Source organism: Lepisosteus platostomus, chromosome 3, assembly GCF_059453375.1.
Source record: "Lepisosteus platostomus isolate fLepPlt1 chromosome 3, fLepPlt1.hap1, whole genome shotgun sequence".
Taxonomy (NCBI): domain Eukaryota; kingdom Metazoa; phylum Chordata; class Actinopteri; order Semionotiformes; family Lepisosteidae; genus Lepisosteus; species Lepisosteus platostomus.
The window spans coordinates 18,729,424-18,749,715 of NC_142613.1; the positions used below are offsets into that span (position 1 = coordinate 18,729,424).

Genomic DNA, 20,292 nt, shown 5'->3' on the forward strand with positions numbered 1-20,292 from the left:
CGATCCCGCTGGGCTCTCAATTAATAGATTGTTAGAATAACAATTCTCAGAACCATAGATGTAGCCTTTTAACTATTGCATCTCCTAAGTAACTTAAAGTCTCTAACCTGTTAGCAAAAAAAAAACTTGTTAGTGACATTCAAAAGCTCAATTAAATTAAGAGCTGTGTCAAAACAGTGAGAATTTCTTATCTACTTTTTTCCTATTAAAATGGATTTGTTTTGGAAGAAAAAATGGTTTTTGCTCTAGCACTTTCAGCAGTACTAAAGTTAAGTTAAACCAGTCACCCTAGAGAATGTATGCTCTTCCTTAAATTAATTTAACACAAAGATATTCCAGACATTGATTCTGTCCTTTAACCTAAATCATAAGGCATTTCAAGCCATCTACAAGCTTTTTATTTTTATTTAACCTGTGACTGATCAATAAAGCAAATTCATAGACATGTTGGAAGATGTCCTACTGACTTATTGGCAGGCAAAAACAGTGTTTAATATTTTTGATCTTTATTCAATATCTTCCATTTTCCACGAAACAAATCAAGGATTGCACTCTCCATAAGCCCCATCTCTTATATCATGTAAAATCTGTTTCTTTCAATATAGCAGCAGACCACAAAACACCAGCCTTGATATCGATTTCGTTTTGTGAAACGAGGAGTGTCAAATTACATTCAGGGCAACACGTGTTCAGATCAGAGCTTGAGCTGGTAGTCAGCTTCTGCCTGCGGACAGAAGGGAAGACAGTCCTACCTTCTGCAGAGTGGCCAGGAATTGCTCGAGAGGCACTGAACCACTCAGAAGGGGTTTTGGTGCTCGGAGTTCAGGTGCTTCCTCTACAACACGCTTCCTCTTCTTAGATGGGGGAGCTGGAGCTGGCTTGGGGGGAGGCTGAGGAGAGATGAGAATGAGCGAACACACGCTTCTTTCAGTTCATAATTCGCCAATAATTCCTGTTGCACCTCCCAGCTCCCAACTCCACCTTTTCTTAAACAGTCCCAGAGTTAACAAATCAGATGCAAGTACGCCAACAAATGTGCCAACAATTTCTAGCTCCGTTACAATTGAATTGAAGCTAGAAATGTTGAAATAAATGAAGAAGTAAAAATTCTTACACAAGTGCCTTTCAAGTCAGAGCATTCTCAATGCACTTTTTATGTAAATTGTTCTTAACAAGAAAAATGTAAAGAATTATAAAATAATAATACAAAAACTGTGCAAATGATGTAAAGAAAAAAATTAAGTGAAGGCAATTGAAAACAAATGAGTCTTGTGGTGTGATCTGAAAACATCAGCAGGAGGTGCGTTTATTATATGTTTAGGAGGTGTATTCTGAAGATGAGAATTTTAAAGTTAATCTTTAAAATTAAAGATTGTGTACGAGACTGGTCGGATTTGTTTTTGACTCAGTCAGCACTCGAGCAGCACAGTTCTGAACATACTGTACTTTCTTGGCTGATCCAGCTATCAAACCACTGCAGTAGTCCAGTCTTGAGCAGATGAAAGCATGAACTAATTTCTAGGCATTGGCAAAATAAATAATTTGTTTCATAAATGGTGAAGGATGTGTTGCGGACTTTGTGGATTCATAAAACACAGGCAAGAGCAAAAATCACCCCCAAGCTTTAGATGGCTGATAAGATACAGTTTAGAAATCTAAATTAGAGACAAGTGCATTTCTGGGGAAAAAACAAAATGCTAAATAAAGGCATTTTCCCACCCCTATCCCGATGAACTCCATGTAAGCTAGCACCTATAAAGAGATAACTGATACACGCAATGTGCTTAGGTTAAATTTTCTTTTATCTTTAATTCCAAATTTTAACATAAAATCACAAGCTAACCCATAGCTATAAATAACCCATAATGCATGGGAAATAAAATAGATATCTTCCCCGCTATCATTTTTTAAAAATCCTGTTAAACTGAACGTGCAGTGTTTACAAGTATTGACAAATATATTCTACAACTGGACTGACAGATGCCCTGTGTATTAAAGATAATAATAGACAAACTGATTATTTTTAACTCCAGGATCCATGAAGGCCAAGCTAGTAACTGGACCCAATCTAGATCTGAATCAGTATTATCATGGGGCACTCCTGATATTCTGTTGTAATGTGGACTTGCTCATTTCCACAATTCTTCTTCTAAAACTCTTATAGAAAATACGCTTTCTATATGTCAAAGCAATCTGTCAAGAGCTTATGACCACAAAATACGTTTTTATGTTTGAATGCATGAAGTTTAGCTTTCATATTTAGTGCACATGAAAACTTTAGTTCCAGTTACCCCAGCTGTGTAATTCACTCTTTAAACTAAGGTAATGTGGATAAGGAAATCTTAGTTCGTCAGCAGAAAACCCCTTCTCTCCAGGCTGATGGCTGTTTGACACCACTCAAAGCTGCAGAGAAAATATTTTCTTGGAACTTGTACCAACAGTTTGTTTTTCTCCTGCAGCTGTGAGTGACATCAAGCACACAACAGTACAGAACACAAGTTTATTGTGAGGAATTGAGCAGTAAAAAGAAGAAAATACACACACAGCATTTAAACAGTTGTAGGTCATTTATAACATTATATATTTGAGAGTTTCGGGGTTTGTTCTTAGTTTTCATTTTAAACCAATATGATTTACTTCTTATACTTACAGTTTTATGTTATCTGCATTTGACACTTATGCAATTCTCTACATTAAATGTCACTTGTCGTGTCTTGAATTTTGATTAAACCTTTTCGAATTTCCATTCCAGCCATCATCTGTGAACATAATAATCTAGATTCCGGCATAGGTAGTTATTGAAAAGAAAAGTGGTCCAAAGAGAGAAAATTACTTGGTGCAGTTCTGTCACTATATTTATGGCCGGGTGCTATATTAGTAATTGTTCAAACAATGGGTACTGCGGTTGTTGTGTGAAAGAAATAATAATAATAATAATAATAATAATAATAATAATAATAATAATAATAATAATAATAATAATAATTGCTTACACTAATATAGGGCTTTTCTGGACACTTCACTCAATGTGCTTTACAGGTAATGGGAACTCCCCTCCACCACCACCAATGTGCAGCATCCACCTGGATGATGCGACGGCAGCCATAGTGCGCCAGAACGGTCACCACACATCAGCTATCAGTGGGGAGGAGAGCAGAGTAATGTAGCCAATTCATAGAGGGGGATAATTAGGAGGCCATGATTGGTAAGGGCCAATGGGAAATTTGGCCAGGACACCGGGGTAACACCCCTACACTTTTCGAGGAACACCCTGGGATTTTTAATGACAACAGAGAGTCAGGACCTCGGTTTTACGTCTCATCCGAAGGACGGCGCCTGTTTACAGTATAGTGTCCCCGTCACTATACTGGGACATTAGGACCCACATGGACGTCAGGGTGAGCACCTCCTGCTGGCCCCCTGTACATAGACCAGAATTCTGCCAAAAACATCCTCGGCAATTAAAGGTGTTTTATGATAAGACCCCCAACTATGACTTTGCCTGATAAAATAAAGTGTAATATTTGTCAGCATAATTCAATATAAAGGTATAATAAGCATAGTATATTAAACTATACTATAAAGTATTGGTGAGCTTTTTCAATTTAGTCTCATCTTGGTGCCACATTTCCAAGTCTAGAGAATTTGTGCCTGTTTCAGAGGGAGACCCATCTCCATCCAAACACCAAGCAATGGAACTTTTTCCCTCTGCCCAAAAATCTCGGCACAGTGCCCATTGGACAAACTTTGACATGGATCCAGCAGTTTCTCTCTCTATGGGAGTTCTCAGATTTCATCAGGAAATGTTACTTGGCCAAATGTGTTAATTCTGAGAAGTATAACACATTCAATATTCACATTTTATCTGTGAAGAAAAACAATGTTCTAAACAAATATATGTTTTATAATATGAACAATCATATTGTAACATGAAAGTAACAGAATATTTATTTTTGGGTGTTTAAGATTATTGTTTATGTTGTGAGACTTTATAGCGTAGACTACCATTCACCCAAGCATGGCAGTATTCCTTAGCTCTTGTAATCCAAAGTGATTGACACAACAGCCAGATTTATACAGTATATACTTGTCTTGGTTTAACTGACACATTTTTTAAACTGTGTGAATAAAATGACATATTGTAGCTTTTGGATCTTTGTGTATGCACAGCTAATTATACTGAATGATTCCTAGTAACTATAAAAGTATTCTCTGAGTTTAATGGTCCAATTTTCTAATTGTAAAAGTAAATTCCAACCATACATGTTAAGGTCCTGGGGATGATTCCTGTTTCTAATACCCACATTATGCCTGTCTCTCCTATGCTAATGTCATTAATACACTCTGTTATAAAACTTTGTCTCTTCTTAGCCAATTGTTCTATACTGATGCCATATCTGTCATATCCCTTAACTTTCAACTTCAGTTTGTCCTTAGGTCACGAACACACAAGACAGTAGAAAAAAAAGCGAAAATCCAAGTTGTCCGAGGCGGATATTAAAAGTTCTCTCTAGAAATCCAGACCAAACAAGAGATAAATAGAAGGAGAAAATGTCCAAATGTCTTTCAGAATATATAGGATATAATAGAATTAGTAAAGAGATAAAATTAACATGAAATCTGTTTCGTTTTCAGAAATATTTTAAACATTATCTTTATTTTATTAAATTGAGTTCCTGCAAACCCTACAAACAGCAGGGCCGGCAAATATTTTTGTATGAACATAACATTATGTAAACAAAATCCCCTGTGCCTCAGCCTTAACAAACAAGCATCTGAGTCTGGAACATAAAAGGTCTGCAGAGGTGACAAACACACAGAAGTAAAACAGAACATGTACTTTCCTTTACGTTATTCTGAGACATAACCTCTTGCAACAACATTCATTTCAAGACTCCAGATTAGCTGAAGAGCTCTATACAAGTGGATGGGTCTCCCTGCTGCACCTTATTCGCAGTGAAAACATGGCAAGGAAACAATTCCCAGCACACTGACCTGTAATACGTGCTTGTTGTCCTTGGACTGCAGCACAGCGGAGACCGTTGCCACGGAGATGCCAGATTTAATCTCAGAGGGCACCAGTGATTTTGCGAGCTGGAAGGCAAAAGCTTGTTTCAGAGAACTCCACTGAATACATCGGGACTCCTTCTGCTACAGTGAGCAGGGAGGCTTATTTGGACTGCTGCTTGAACTTTCTAACATTGTGTAAACAGGCCATTTCAATACTGCTCTGGATTAACTGTTTCCCAACAATTTACAGGCCACTATGGAATATTTCTCAGTGATGGTGAACAGTGCCCATTGCTCTCCCACTGTCATCTGCAGTTGAAATTTGAAAGGATAACATGCCACATTCCTGTCATCACCTAATATACTGATGGGCAATGTTGTCCTCCTACCATCACTAAAGGTGAGTGCTGTCTGTCCTACTGACAACCTGTCAAACTCAAACTGGACATTGTCATAATTCCATATGGTGGACAACCTCAGCAAGACTCAAACTGAATACCGGTTTCAGACAATCCAGCTTTTACAAGCTGCAGGCTTCTCTTAGTGCTGCATACAGACATGTCTCACTACAATAGACACGGATACAAAAGACTTTGGGCCCAGAGATGAAAAACATGGCTCATTCCAGGACCGGGGATGAATTCTAATGATTGAGCAAAAGAACTGTAACTTTACTTAGCTATACTTGCTTGAGAAGATTTGATTAAGGTTTTAAACTTTTAAGGAGAATAAGTAAAGTAGGTTCTAAGTCAACTTCACATAAACATTTTATTTTACAGGGAAATATTAATGCATAGAATCAATGGTTTGGTAACATCTTAGGCTGAGTCAATGCGATCCTTCTAAACTATATTTGGGGCTGTGACAGAATACCTTTTTCTTCATAAACACACAGAGTCAATGACACCATCAACCCCATTAAAAATATGCATTTTATAGGTTTTAGCTATAGGCACTCATCCATTCTTAACCAGGTGAATGCTGTTCCTGTTTTAAAGGGATAAGCAGAACTCAAATCCCCTTTTGACTATATTACTACTGTACATCGCAGACAGATGGAGCATGAAGTCTCAGTTCTTAGAATGAATAAAGAGAGCAGGCAATTAATTACAGTAGGTTAGCTGTTCAGGCATAGTTCTTTTCTATGGCAAAACAGTGAACAACCCTGTACTTTTACTAAACTGCTAGTTTCAGTAGTAGTCACTGACCAAATCTGAACTATGATGGAGAAACAGACAAACACTTTCCTTCCTCAGAATCAGAACTGAGCCAGAGTGCAAATAAAATTGATAATTTTGATCTACTGTCTACCATCTCTTGGTCTACATTCTTATTTTTTCCCCAAAAATTGACATGCAGGGTAACTTTCTCTTTTAAAATGAAAGATTTACTAGTAATGATGATATCAGCGTGCAAAAATCGACAGAAGCCGTATAGTACTTGTTTTAGTTCAGTTCTAATATACACACAAGCATTAAAGTGCAATTCCAATTTGAAATGAAATAATGAAATCAATGTGGAACCAAACTGTAAGTCTACTTTAACCATAAGAGCAGAAGGTGTACACCTGTCACTGGTATGTGGAAAATTATGAGCTCGTTTGTGCTTGTTGTCATTACATTTTCTTATGTATTTATAACTTCATTACTTACTCATAGTTACTCATAGTAAGCAGGAGATTATGTTGACTTACTGTAAGTATAACTGTCTAAAGCTGGAATAGATCAAACTGTCACTCCACTAGAAACCCATCTGTTCCGTAAAACTATAATTAAATTGAACCATTTCCATGCACTTTCACAGTGACAATCTTCTGATACAATATTTGAGTCTACCATAGTAGCATCTGTGGCTGAGTGCTAAGTTTGACCCCAGGAGCAGAGACAGCATTCAGAACCAGACTGCTGTTTATAAGCTTGTTTTAAAACTTTCTTTCATGGCTCAGATATGTAGATATGCCTACTGGAATATAAAAATAAAAAGATATACATACTCCATTACAATCATATTTTTAATTTGTCTATTTAAAATTTTAATTTAGTAGATTGATTTACATGTTTAACTAAAATCCTGCTAAAAGTAAAAGCTTTATGCCAATATAAGCCAATTCACAATTTTAAAAAAGGTAAACAGAATAAAGGAAGCACCATTTTGTACATAATCTCCTATCTGCCATAAGAATCAACACTATTATGCAACATTCACTTCCTGTGAGCAGCTCAAGGAAGAGGCGGTGATCTGTAAGGAAAGCTCAGCGACAGGCAGTAATGTACTTGAGCTACAAAGCCCGCCGCCTTTCCACAAGCCAGCCATGCCCAGGTCTTGTACCCGTCATAACAAATCAGACTATATAAGGATGAGATCAACTGGCCCAAAAGACAGTTTATGAAAAGAGTCCTGGGTTAAAGTGTGTCAAATTCTGAGGATAACATTAATATGTCATGAAAAGATCAGATCCGATTGCAAACATCAGATGAAAATGAACAGAAAACTGACAGAAACACCCCAGGAATTAAGATGCTGAAACAAACCCTAAAACCCTAATTGGATGTAAGAAGAATAAGTAAAAATAATGAGCAACTGAAAAAAGCAGAATCTAACAGCAGAGAAGTTTTGTCTCTTTATATTTTGAGTGCAAGAAATTGTTGCAAAACTTAAACTCTGCAAAATTGTCAATGACTTCTTCACTGAATACTCATCCATCTTTGCAAATGTAAGCAAAATGTTCTACTGAATTTATTAATTTAAAATACTTCCAGTATATGGTTTAACTGCAGATTAAATATAGATCCTTGCATACAGATCCCAAATGATTTCACCTTGCATTCACTTATTCTCTCAGCTCAGGCAGACATTGCTTCTTGTTCTTGTGTTAACCATGAGTGGGAGTTGATATATCGTATAAAGCACTCCAGCAGACTTGTATAACGGGTCAACAAAGAAACAAATGTGCCCCAAATCCAGCAGTTCTGTATGGAGATTTCTTTTTTCAAACTCACAACCTCTTCCAACTTTATTTGCCTAAACTAATTTTATTCCTGAAATACCACATATAAATGCTTTGGGAGCAGAGAAAGCATTAATGCTAATGATTAATAGTAGCGTTGGTTGTACCCAGAAGAAGATATATTTTGATTTAAAAATGCGAGATCTGATTAAATGATTTCTGAAACATTTTAAAGAACTCTTGCTCTAAACCTTGATACCTAGCAGTGATGACTATTTTCAGAATAATTAAATAAGGCCTGCTCTCCTAAATCAATTGTTTTAACATTTAACATAGCAATTGGTTCTGACTATTGATTATGGATATTAAAACTAACAAGAGTCTGTTGTGAAAAATACTAAATAGCAGCTCATTCTTCCTCTAAAGCTCTCTTTCAAAGACCTAACCTGATTAATAACTTAAAAATGAGAATTATCCTCCAAGGGCCTGGTTCAGGGAGAGTGGCTAATGGAATTGTACACTAAGCACCAGCGCCTAGCTATAGTTGATATTTACAAATGACAGTGCCTCTTTAGCGCTCTCTGGTGTTCCTCTCAGATCTCACCTCAGGCAGCAGCTCAATGCGCTCATAGCGTCTCCGGAAGGGTAGGCTGAGCACAGAACAGCGGTGGTATGGCATGGGGGGTGGCTGGCAGTCCAGCATCAGGTCCGAGCGGTGAGACTGGGCCGGAGGGGGCTGGGTGTACTGTTCTGGACACACAACATGGAGGGGCTGATGGAGAGAGAGAGTAATTAAACAAGGTCCGCTTAAATTAAAAAAAGAGGGCTTACCTTAAAGAAAGCTGTTGTAAATCCATAGCTCATAAATTAATATTGTAATTCATATTGTAAAACCATATAAAGTAAGCTTTAGTTTCTTTTCTGATCACCTTTAAACAAATTAGCTAAATCCGTTATGTTTAAAAACATTCAGTTCTTAAATTTGTACAGAGGAAAAAGTACTCAAACAGTTCTTAAATCATTAACATTCTTCTCTCCAAGACAGATTTTGACAAAATGGCTCTTGCCCTGGTGTCTTCCAGAACAAAATCATGAAATGCTTATTTTGGGGGGGGTTTCGGGATCATGTATCTCTGCGCTGCTCACCAGCTAAACCCAAGACTGATTTTAAAATTCGTGTTCTAACATGCAAGGCCTTCTGGTCCCAGCCTAGTTAATGTACAGACTTTTCTGTCTTGTGGATGAATAAATCATATATACACACAAAGGAGAACTGTAAATTCTGCTTTCAAATTGACGAATAGCACAGCTAGGACTAGAACTATTAGCAGCTACAGTATGAGTTCATGTTATACCTACTTTTTAGGAACAGTACTAGGTGCATATTATTGTGCTGCAAATCATTTTATGTTTTTATAAATTTTTTATGTATTTTTATGTTGTACATGCTATATTTTATATTATAAATGTATACATTTTTAAATTCAAACAGACCAAACTATAGAATAACACTGTGTCCGATGGCAAGACCACACAGGTCTGGAAAGAACCAAACTTCATCTCCCCAAAATTAAGCCCCATCAAGCCATCTACTTATTTATATAACATAGCAATCTAACTACAAATTTCTTTTAAAAAAGTTACTGTCTTTTTAAAGGGATTCTGAACAAAATAAGTCCCAGCAGTTCAGTACTTATCTTGATAAAAAAAGCCAATGCAAGTTAAGGAACAAGTAATAGGTTTATTCCATGCTGAAAAAAAGAAGAAAGAGAACACAACGTTTCGGCCGTGGAGCTTTCTCCTTTGCAGCCTACGCATGCAGACGCAGCTACCCACCTGAACTACAATGCAAGTTAATATGTTTTTTAGTTTTGATTTCTCAAAAATAAAAGACCAAAGTTTCTGACAAACAGAGAGGGGCACATGAATTCCAGTAACTAGAGACAGTGCTGGTTTTGAGACCCATGTGGTTACCTGAACTTCCTTGAGCAGTTTGGAGACCTGGATGAAGTTCAGTCTGGTGTCGATGGGACAGTAAACACACTTCATGGCGAGAGGTTGGTATGGAGCCAGAGCATCCAAATAAGAAAAGTCAGGCTCTGTGAAAATATAAGATAGGAAACACCCAATAAAGCACTATGTTTTAGCTTTGGTAAATCCCAGCATATAGGCATCTGTTCTGTAAAACTATAATTAAATTGCAAGACCATTTTAATATGGAGCATTTAAAATAAAATGACATACAACTAAAAGAAAAGGAAAAGCACTGCTTTATATTCCTGTCCATTGCTATTTTTATCATAATCATTAATCATTTCCCGGTGTATATCTTTGATAGTTGTATTATTTATAAAAAAATAAATACATTTTTTAGCAAAAAGTGTTTTAACTATTTACAAAGTACATTCTGTCATCCACGACATGTCATTTCATACAAAAGTTCATTAATCATTTAACAATAGTTTGTTTGGGCTATTAGAGGTGTGGAAAGCAGCGATCTCTAGCTTCCTGACACTGTATGTTTGCCGTTTTAGTTGCATCTTAATAGTTATGGTTAGTTGCACAATTCAATATGTTGAAGGTCAAGCTACTGACAAGTTTACTGAATAGCAGTGTGGAGAAGTAGTTTGGGCTCTGGGCTCATAACATTAGGTTTGTGAATTCAATTCCCATTTGATAACCATTGAAGAAGCCTTATCCAGATGGCTCCAGCAAACCTCCAGCTCCAGCAAATCTGTGAAATTAGTTGGTTAAGTCTGACTATGGTAAAGGAACATCATCATAGACAACTTGCAGGTCAAGTGTCATGTGTGAGGATTTTAGATAACGTAGAAGAAATAAATGATATTATCCCTTTTCACCTCTTATGTTAAGGCAGAGCAAAATGTTCATGTTAATACGTCCCTATAAATATCCCTTAAACCTAAGCACCTACAGGCACCACCTGGGAATATACGGTAAACACAATCCTATAGGTCCAAAAGGGAAGGAAATTAAATAACATGATCCACAATTAGAATCACCAGAAATTGTAACCTAGGCTTGATATAAGAAGTCTACAACCAACATAAATATTCTCTGTGAGATTAGCAGCAGCAACATACAGCAACAACCAATGTTAAAACTTTCTCAGAATTATATTTTTACAAAATGTTCACATTGACCCCATAATTTTCAAAACTGCTGAGCATCTTGTATCATATTGTTCATCAGAAATTATCCCTAAGATTGTACACACCAAAGGGAACACATTTCATTCATCAGAGGTGTGTATCGCCATTTGCACTACAGCTGTTGTGCACTCGCAGCTTCTCTACACAGCAGAACAGGGGAAATGAGACAACACTTCTCCATTTGAATTAAGGAGGAAATTTAATTAGGTCTAATGTACAAGCCCAAAGTGGAATACAGTCAAGGCACAGGTGGGACATCCCTACTCTTAGTCCGTTAATTGCGGGTCAATATATATACCTCGCCTGCCAAACATCCATTTAGACTAGAGATAAAAGTTGGGAGTTATTCTCCCAATTCCAATATACTCCTATTAGGCACTAAGATTGTAACTTCCTTTTTCACAAGGTGTAGAGTGAGGTCTGCAATCATTTCTAACAGGGCTAAATATGTGGCATGTAATTACTTAATAAATTAGCCCTCACTTTCGACAGAGGTCCCATGGAATTGAAAAACGTTCACCAGCCCTTCATCAAGTTTTGTCTTCATACTCTCTGATTTCCCTTCCCCTCAGCAGTGTCTTACCAGTGAAGATGATGGTGTTTAGGCTGGACTTGCCCCACAGCTCCATGAAATGCACCACATCCCCGAAACGCAGTGAGGGGTGGCCCGTGAAGACCACACAGGGCTGCCTAAAGTCATTGCTGAAGTCTCCATGAATGCTGGGATAGTGTTTGAGCTTGTTAGTCTGGATAAGCTGAGACAGCAAACAAGAATGAAAAAAGAACAAATAATTTGCTGAAATCAACCAGAACCCTTCATTCATTAAACGTACATCAGACATATTTCCTACTTTTTAAATTCTGAGAAACAGGATAGTTATAAGGTCACAAAGCCTTGTAATCTGAGAAGAACATGTCTTTAACCATTCATCCATATTATTAGAAATTCAAAGGTTACGCACATGGAATAATGAATTTACGAATAGTAGAGGAAAAGAGTGCTCCTTACAGAGATGCAGATAACAGTTATAGTGCTTCGAGATGGTTTCAAGATTTTTATAACCCCTTTGTACACAGACATCAATTTTGGGGGAGGAAATGAGAAGTACACACACTACAGTAATTTCAGATTTTAAATACAAAAAAGCAAACAAAATAAACCTGTTAAGTCAATCAACTTCCATTTCCTTACCTCTGCATGGGGGAAGGGGGGCTCAGGGAGGTAGACCTTAGATTGTTTGTTGTGACAGAGCCTGGGATAAGAAAACATAACATTAATAATTATTAAGCAGACATAAATGAAACAAATGACCAACACTCGTGGTGAAAAATAACATGATAATAACACACTCATAACCATGTATACATTCACCCATAAACACGCTTGCCAAATAGTTTCATGTAAATCTGTCTGAAAGTCAGACAAAAGTCTCTCTCTAACTTTGTGGTCTAACCAAATTCTAACCCAAACATAAAATTTCAGTGTATTACAGAGGCAAAACATAGCTTTTGTCTAATTCTTTTGACAGATTTGAATGGCTTCTGGAGAGGACATAATGATTCTAAACACTCCAACACAAAGAGCACCCTGGGAAGAAAAGACAGATGGTGATTTACCTTTTCAGTGAAGAAAAGAAAAATCTTCAAACATGCCAACATGCTCAGGTTTTAATTACTTGTCCTAATTAAATAATAAAACTGTTTAAAAACAAGTCATTTTCAGTTTACTGCATAATTAGTACTTCATTTAATCATTAATGACTACAACTCCCTTTTGGTCCTCTGCTAAGTAGAGTATTTATCATAGACAAGTGCAAAGCCAAGTCTCTGAAAACAGCACACTTGGACAAGCCCCGGTAGCATTGTCTGGGAGGTCCTCACCATTCAGCGAAGATCTGAGAGAACTCCAGGGAGCTGTTAGCCACAGGGGAGATGAAGTAGAAGGGTGTGGAGCTGAGGTTTGCCGAGTCGATGAACTGGTAAAGACACTCCAGCAGGTCATAGATCACTCCAGAGGAGTAGCAGGGCACCAGCACATTACCTCCAGCACGGATAGTCATTGCTGCGAAGGATGGATACATTTGTACACTTGATAATTGTGAACGTACACAAAAGTGTTGGGATGTACAGAACTGGGATGTGAAACATATCTTGGAAGAGTAATAATGTTGATATTGCATCTACAATATGCTCAGCAATGTGTTTATTTAGTCCCCTTTGTTGTGAAAAGGTATTTAAGATCTAGTGAGAAGCTTCCTGCACATTTCACTGTACAGAAATCCTACTTTATCCCTTACCCAGGTTGCTGCAGAACTCCCCTAGCATGCCATCAGGGTTGGCAGTGGGGATCTGTGTCAGGCCAGTTAGAATCAGCACATCGCTGTTCTTCAGAGAGCTCTGATCCATTGGCTGCAACACAACAGGCGTGTCAATGAACTGATGTCATTTATTTCACAGTAAATCACATTTAAAGATGTGTTTTCTGCTCAGTAGGATAATAGATTTATTGACAAAACAAAAAAAACATTTTTCTATGTCTGCAACAACAACATCTCGATTATCTTGTTTTTAATACCAGGTTGGCTTGGTATTTAACACTCTTTAACACTTAGCACAGGAAAACATACTGTAACTCTTCAAATCCACTCCTATGTCAAACTTTTAACAGAACCGCTTGAGCAGCTTTCATCGAGAATGTCAGAGCAGTCATGGTTAATTATAGGCATAATCAGTTATTTCTGCAAGTGTTGTTTTCGAACATTTTAAAAAGGAACCATGTAAAAAATTTCAGCAATGCTCAGTGATCCTGAATAGTTTACTGTTTTGTCAGCTCAAGAAAATTCCTTCTGGGTAGTCACATGTTTATGTACTTACAACAACAAAACTGTTCTCTTTGCTACAGAGATTGCTACATTACCTGTGGGTGTGTGGTGAGCAGTGAAGATCCAGACACATAGGACACTTTCTCATAATGTGACTGGATGATCCAATTGGAACTACCCAATGCATACCCAGAACTCAGAGGGGTGATTTGCACGGCACCAAATAGCTCCTGGTGAGAACAAAATATAAATGAAACTGTGGACATACATGTCTTAAAATTATTAAACCCCATTAAACTCTAATCAGACGAATCTGTTGAAATATAATAAGATTCTGTTTAAATCATGAGGCAACAGTGTAGCATGTAAACAATCAGAGGCTCCTATACAGGCACGATATTTGGCTTGGAGATCTTCTCCGGGTTTAAATGTATGTTCTTGAAATTTGCAATAATTAAGCTTTAAGAATGCTTCAGAGTGTGGCTCTAAAGAAAGGTTAAAAAGTAGCCAAGTCCATGAGGCTTATCTTGGTAGTTTGGTACTGTAGGAGCTGATTGGCAAGGGTTTTATTCAACTGTTCTGTGAAAGCAACCAGGGTATCAGCGTTGACAACATACCTGAGTAGTTTGTTCCATAATCCCTAGTTCTATTAAAATCGAGTGGGACATTAGGAGTGGCAGCATGCCAAAGCTCTCTTTAATCAGCACATAAATTGCACAAAGCACCATTTAAATATAAAAGTTAAATAAAATCCTATTTTTACAGATGGCATACACATTTTCCACCGTAACTATGAAATAGCTGACATGTCTGACAAGTCATACTGCACATACTGTAGCACCCATTCATTAATTCACCACATGTAGCCCTGGAAGTATCCTGAAATTCAGGTTAGTCCCCTTCCAGCAGTACAGCACAGGCAGCAGTAATTGGACTGTGACAGGTACTTAGAAACTGAAAACCATCCCCATGCAGAGGAAACCTGTCACCCAAGAAAATTACATGTTTCAACTTACGATTTTCTGAGAGTATCCAACAAGCTGGACCTTGCTGAGGGCAGAGTTCACTTCCTGCATGCTATAACATCGCTTCCAGGTCCACACTTCCAATGCATCCTTCAATGGAGCTGGGAGCATCCTGGAACACATCGTACACACTGTATATCACACCTGAAGAAGGCTTCGCAACCTAAACATATCTTTCTTCTCTTATCAGCATGGAATAAACCTTCACTTGTTCATTTGCAGCCTATGCATGGTGACACAGCTACCTACTTGTACATATATAACAGCAACAATACCATAAATTATTTGTGTCTGATTTCATAAAATTAGTGAATAATCACTGTGAAACAGCAAAACCCATCTAAATAGATCTTAAGAAATACCAGTGATCTTTAGAAATGTGAAATTATTTCATGCCCATGCATGATTTTAGCAGGTATAACGTTGCTATATATGATGCTGTATCTAACTGATGCGCACATTTGTGGATTTAAACAAAAAGAACTTAAACATCAGAGTACAAAGAAAATGTTGACTTGTGCAGCATGCTTTGGCCTTCCATCTCCTGCACAGTGCCGAACAATTCCAGAGGGTGGAATTCTGAACTGGCTGTATAATTTATACCTCTGTATTTCCTTGTTTTTCCAGCAGGTGGCACAGTGGGCCTTAGGAACCCTCTCCATGAATGTCACCAGCTCTTCCATGAGCAGTCTGGTAGGAAAACAAAAACACCCAAATGCTAATAATTATGGTTAGCTCAGTTAGCCAGCCTGTACACAAATATATGCACCACTCCTGATCTTGGGGTAAAAAGCACTGTAATCCAGTTTAATCAAGCTATTTATTCAGGTTTAAAGTGCCCTTTAAAACAAAGGTAAGAGAACGACTACACATCTCACAAGTATGATTAGACAGATAAACCATATAATCTGTGATGAAACACAGGACCCTGCATCACCCGCCCCAAGGGGGTACTCTGACCCACATATTTGAAAACTTTTAAAATCTTATTGGAAATTGTTGTGAATTTTCTAACTGAATTGGCAGGTTTTATCTCATTTAAGCCAGCACCATATCACCCTGCAACTCACAACTGACAACCCACTGAAGCTAAGCAGGTGTGAGCCCGGTCAGTACCCGGATGGGAACCTCCTGGGAAATCTAAGGGTGATGCTGGAAGAGGTGTTAGTGGGAGCAGTAGGGTACGCTCACCCTGCAGTCCGTGTGGGTCGTAATGCCCCAGTAAAAAGGCGCTGTCCTTCAGATGAGAAGTAAATCCGAGGTCCAGACTCTCTGTGCTCATTAAAATTCCCAGGGTGTTTCTCGAAAATAATTCCCATTGGCCTTCACTAATCATGGCATCCTATGAATCCCCATCTACGAATTGGCCTCTTTACTCTGCTCCCCACTAATAGCTGATGTGTGGTGAGCGTTCTGGTGCTCTATGGCTGCTGTCGCATCATCCGTCGCAGGTGGATGTTGAACATTGGTGGTGGGGGGGAGTCCCCATTACCTGTAAAGCACTGTGAGTGGAGTGTCCAGAAAAGCGTTATATAAGTGTAAGGAATTAATGAAAAAAAAACTATGTAAGCTATTATTATTATTACTATTATTAACAAGTAAAACTATTTCTGACTTGTAAAAATAACTGTAGCAACTTGTGAGGTACATTCACACTGGGGTTACCTAATCCTTAGTGAAACTTGGCCTGTTATGGATTATTCTACTTCTTTAAAACCCGCTCGGGCAATTAAACCTGGTAAGAAAACGTCCAGTAACCCCAGGATGAAAAGTAAAAGTAAGGTTCTTGTGTAAGCCAAGATGGCCTTCTATCCATATTTTCATTTTGTTTTATGTTTAAATGCGCAGTTTGTACTGAACCACTTTACTCCGCCTGTTCAAAAACTGTCATGATTTAATTTTTAACTTAGCAATTATTATTCCAGACTCTAGAGACTCTGCAACGGCCTTCTTGCATAAACTAAAAGGGCTGCATAACTGCCTTTTTAAGTCTTTAAATTTAAATAACCTTTGATTTGCAAATCATTGGCTTAAGTGACACTTTTTAGCCTCAAAATCCCTCCTATTCAAAAACTGTTTGACCAATTAACTCCAAAATTTGAAGGTGTAACTTACTTTACTGGGCATAAGTTTCTGTGTAAACCTAGATGGTCTACAGATTGCCTTTTGTTCTTGTTGATACAGGGCCTAAACTACAGACTGCCCCTGTTCAAAAGCCAAATAACGCAAAAGATGGCCACCCACTGCCAAAATTGCTTTGCTATGTTTTAGAAACAGCTATACCGATTTAATTAAGTATAAGTATAAGATTCCATCAATATCGCAACCTGATTTTAATTTGCACCTAATTTACAACTAATATTTGGCTTTATTATATGCTTTTCTTGATGCATCATAGCTTTTGCTTTTGTGGAGACAATTAGGCATTAATAAATCTTTTAAGTAGTTTTAAATCTCTTCACAGTTGTTGCATCTCTAACAGATTGGGGCAATAAATACCGCATGGGAAGCTGCACAAGAGAAGGCTCCACATTGTGGAGAGTGTGGTCTTTAGTAAAATTAGAGCACCTGAATCAGCAGGCAAAGCACTGACCCTTAACACTGGGGCACAAGGTTTCTCCCTTCAATCAAGGGCTTAATTTCAGCACCATCAATGACACTGAAATGGCAATCTTCCATTTGCTGTTATTGGAAGCCAAAAAGCTTCATATTGTAATTTAAAGAAATACATGTTGCATCCACATCTTAATATCAGACAGGTAAAGTTCAGGAACCTCAGTGGTAATATTTCATTTAGTTTGCAAGCAACTTTTAGTGTCAGTATAGCGGTGAAATTCAAGACCCAAGTGATGAATAATATACACATGCATTCATGTCATTTTGCTTTATTATACTATTTCACAACAAAGGAGCTGGCTTAGAAGCCTTCAATACTGTATAAAGTTTTCTAGTTGACTATTATTTATTAATCAAGACTGAGTAATTAGAATCTTTGAGACAAAACACTAATACGAAATTCTGAACGTCCTATAGTTAAAAATAACAGATCAAAGAATAAAGCAATAGAATACAATGTGCCAAGAAAACAATGTAGTAATTCCATAGTCACTTAACAGTAAGCAATTACTGTTGATTTACAATAATGGGAGATACACCAAAGCAAGCCAGACATAGCCTACAGGCAGAGAGGGGGAGTAAAGTTTATCAGGTAGCACGTGAGGAAAAGGACAACAGGAAAGCACAGGATATTATTAATCATCACAAAAGCCAAACTTGGAAATACATTTACAGTATATAATATGAAGTTGTATTTGGTTACTTTACTTTAACTTTAAGACTCCCTGACTTCTAATAGTACATGAGGCCAATATGTTCATTTTTCCTTCTAACTACAGACACATAAAACTCTCCTTGCTTCTGCAGGTGTAAATGCACCATTAATCTAATTTAGTGAGTCATGCATTTTTACATCGTGACTGAAATCAGTATGTAAAGGATAATTGTAAATTCCCTTAACATCTTATTTCTTTTTGAAATACAGTATAAATTAAATATGCCAAGATTGTATAACCCAGGCATCTAAGAAAGTAATTAAGATTTGCATTTTTATTGATTAGTTTAGCCATGACGTGAGACTAGATCAATCACATTTTTCTTCGAAATACTGCTTTTGACTGCCTTTTTTCAATTTTTTATAGGCCCATTTATTTTTCTTCTTTTTTCCCGTTTTTATCATCATTTGATCATATGCTACCCCACTATTAAACTTTCAAGGGTTTTTCACTTTACTAAAAAAAATAAAAATAATCTTAATTTTTGTGATTCTAACTGCAAAGCTGGCTGTACAATTGGTAATTAAATCACAAACACATTATGTTTTGTCCCACTGATTACACATTTTTGCATAAGAGACAAAAATGATATCCTTTTTTAAATTACATGGAATTAGATTTACTTCCTCTATACTTTAACATAAACCAATTCCCATGTGATACACCAAAATTAGATTTGAATTCTAAAATGAGAATCAGGTGTTTCTAATTAGAGAATTACTTTGATATCCTTTCAAAGATGCCTTCTCTGTAGGAGTTTGTCCTTTGAATTTTAAAAAGAAATAATTGTTGTTTTTGTATTTGGAAAAAAAATCCATTCTATTCCAGTTTTTCATTTCAATAGCAGTGTTTTACTGAACTTGCACAAGCTTGACTAAAAAATATTACAACATTATTTTATAATACTGCTGCTTTAACTTTTATATGCTCAACCAGGAAAGCTCAGGTTTATGAGAAGTCTCTGAGAAGTATCCTATAGGAAATGAGCCAATTGTTTTAATAATAATAATAATAATAATAATAATAATAATAATAATAATAATAATAACTGCTTACATTTATATAGCGCTTTTCTTGACACTCCAATCAAAGCGCTTTACAGGTAATGGGGACTCCCCTCCACCACCACCAATGTGCAGCATCCACCTGGATGATGCGACGGCAGCCATAGTGCTCCAGAATACTCACCACACATCAGCTATCAGCTGGGAGGAGAGCAGAGTAATGAAGCCAATTCATAGATGGGGATGCCATGATTGGCAAGAGCCAATGGGAAATTTGGCCAGGATGCCGGGGTTACACCCCTACTCTTTTCGAGAAACACCCTGGGATTTTTAATGACCACAGAGAGTCAGGACCTCGGTTTTACATCTCATCCGAAGGACGGCGCCCGTTTAGTATAGTGTCCCCATCACTATACTGAGGCATTAGGACTCACGTGGACTGCAGCGTGAGCGCCACCTGCTGGCCCCACTAACACCTCTTCCAGCAGCAACCTTAAGATTTTCCCAGGAGGTCTCTCATCCAGGTACTGACCAGGCTCACACCTGCTGAGCTTCAGTGGGTTGCCAGTTGAGTTGCAGGGTGATATGGCTGCTGCCGATGACAGCCAGGGCTTCACATAATTTTTACCAAAGGGATTTCAGTTGCTATCAGCATAAATTCTACGGTATGCACCAAACTGATTCTGAAATGATTTATAGCAGCAAAAGAGCAGAACTGCATTTCTAAGAAGAATAGGTCTAAACAGTTTCTACAGAAAGTATTGCAGTTCATGGCTGCACTAACCACACAACATAATAGTGCTCCAAAATGAGATAAGACTATAATAAGATGAGTTCAGGTGGATACAGTAGCTGCGTCAGCATACCTAGTCTGCAGAGGAACAAGTAATAGGTTTATTCCATGCTGAAAAGAGAAGAGAGGGAACACAACGTTTCACACACCTGAAGAAGTCACACCAAACAAGCTCCTTTGTTGTGA

The 20,292-nt window shown here is 37.5% G+C and overlaps 1 protein-coding gene across 1 annotated transcript in view; it reads right to left on the minus strand.

Annotated features, from left to right (window-relative positions):
* The window catches only part of ints9 (integrator complex subunit 9), a 35,176-nt gene that overhangs the window by 1,685 nt on the left and 13,199 nt on the right, over positions 1-20,292 (minus strand). The window contains exons 6-16 of the mRNA XM_088624795.1: positions 15,581-15,667; positions 14,969-15,089; positions 14,048-14,182; positions 13,428-13,539; positions 13,012-13,192; positions 12,323-12,383; positions 11,714-11,885; positions 9,932-10,056; positions 8,562-8,729; positions 4,996-5,094; positions 753-890 (exon numbers count right to left, since the gene is read on the minus strand). Of these exons, the coding sequence (XP_088480921.1) occupies positions 753-890; positions 4,996-5,094; positions 8,562-8,729; positions 9,932-10,056; positions 11,714-11,885; positions 12,323-12,383; positions 13,012-13,192; positions 13,428-13,539; positions 14,048-14,182; positions 14,969-15,089; positions 15,581-15,667 (1,399 nt within the window). The remainder of the gene's footprint in view (positions 1-752; positions 891-4,995; positions 5,095-8,561; positions 8,730-9,931; positions 10,057-11,713; positions 11,886-12,322; positions 12,384-13,011; positions 13,193-13,427; positions 13,540-14,047; positions 14,183-14,968; positions 15,090-15,580; positions 15,668-20,292) is intronic.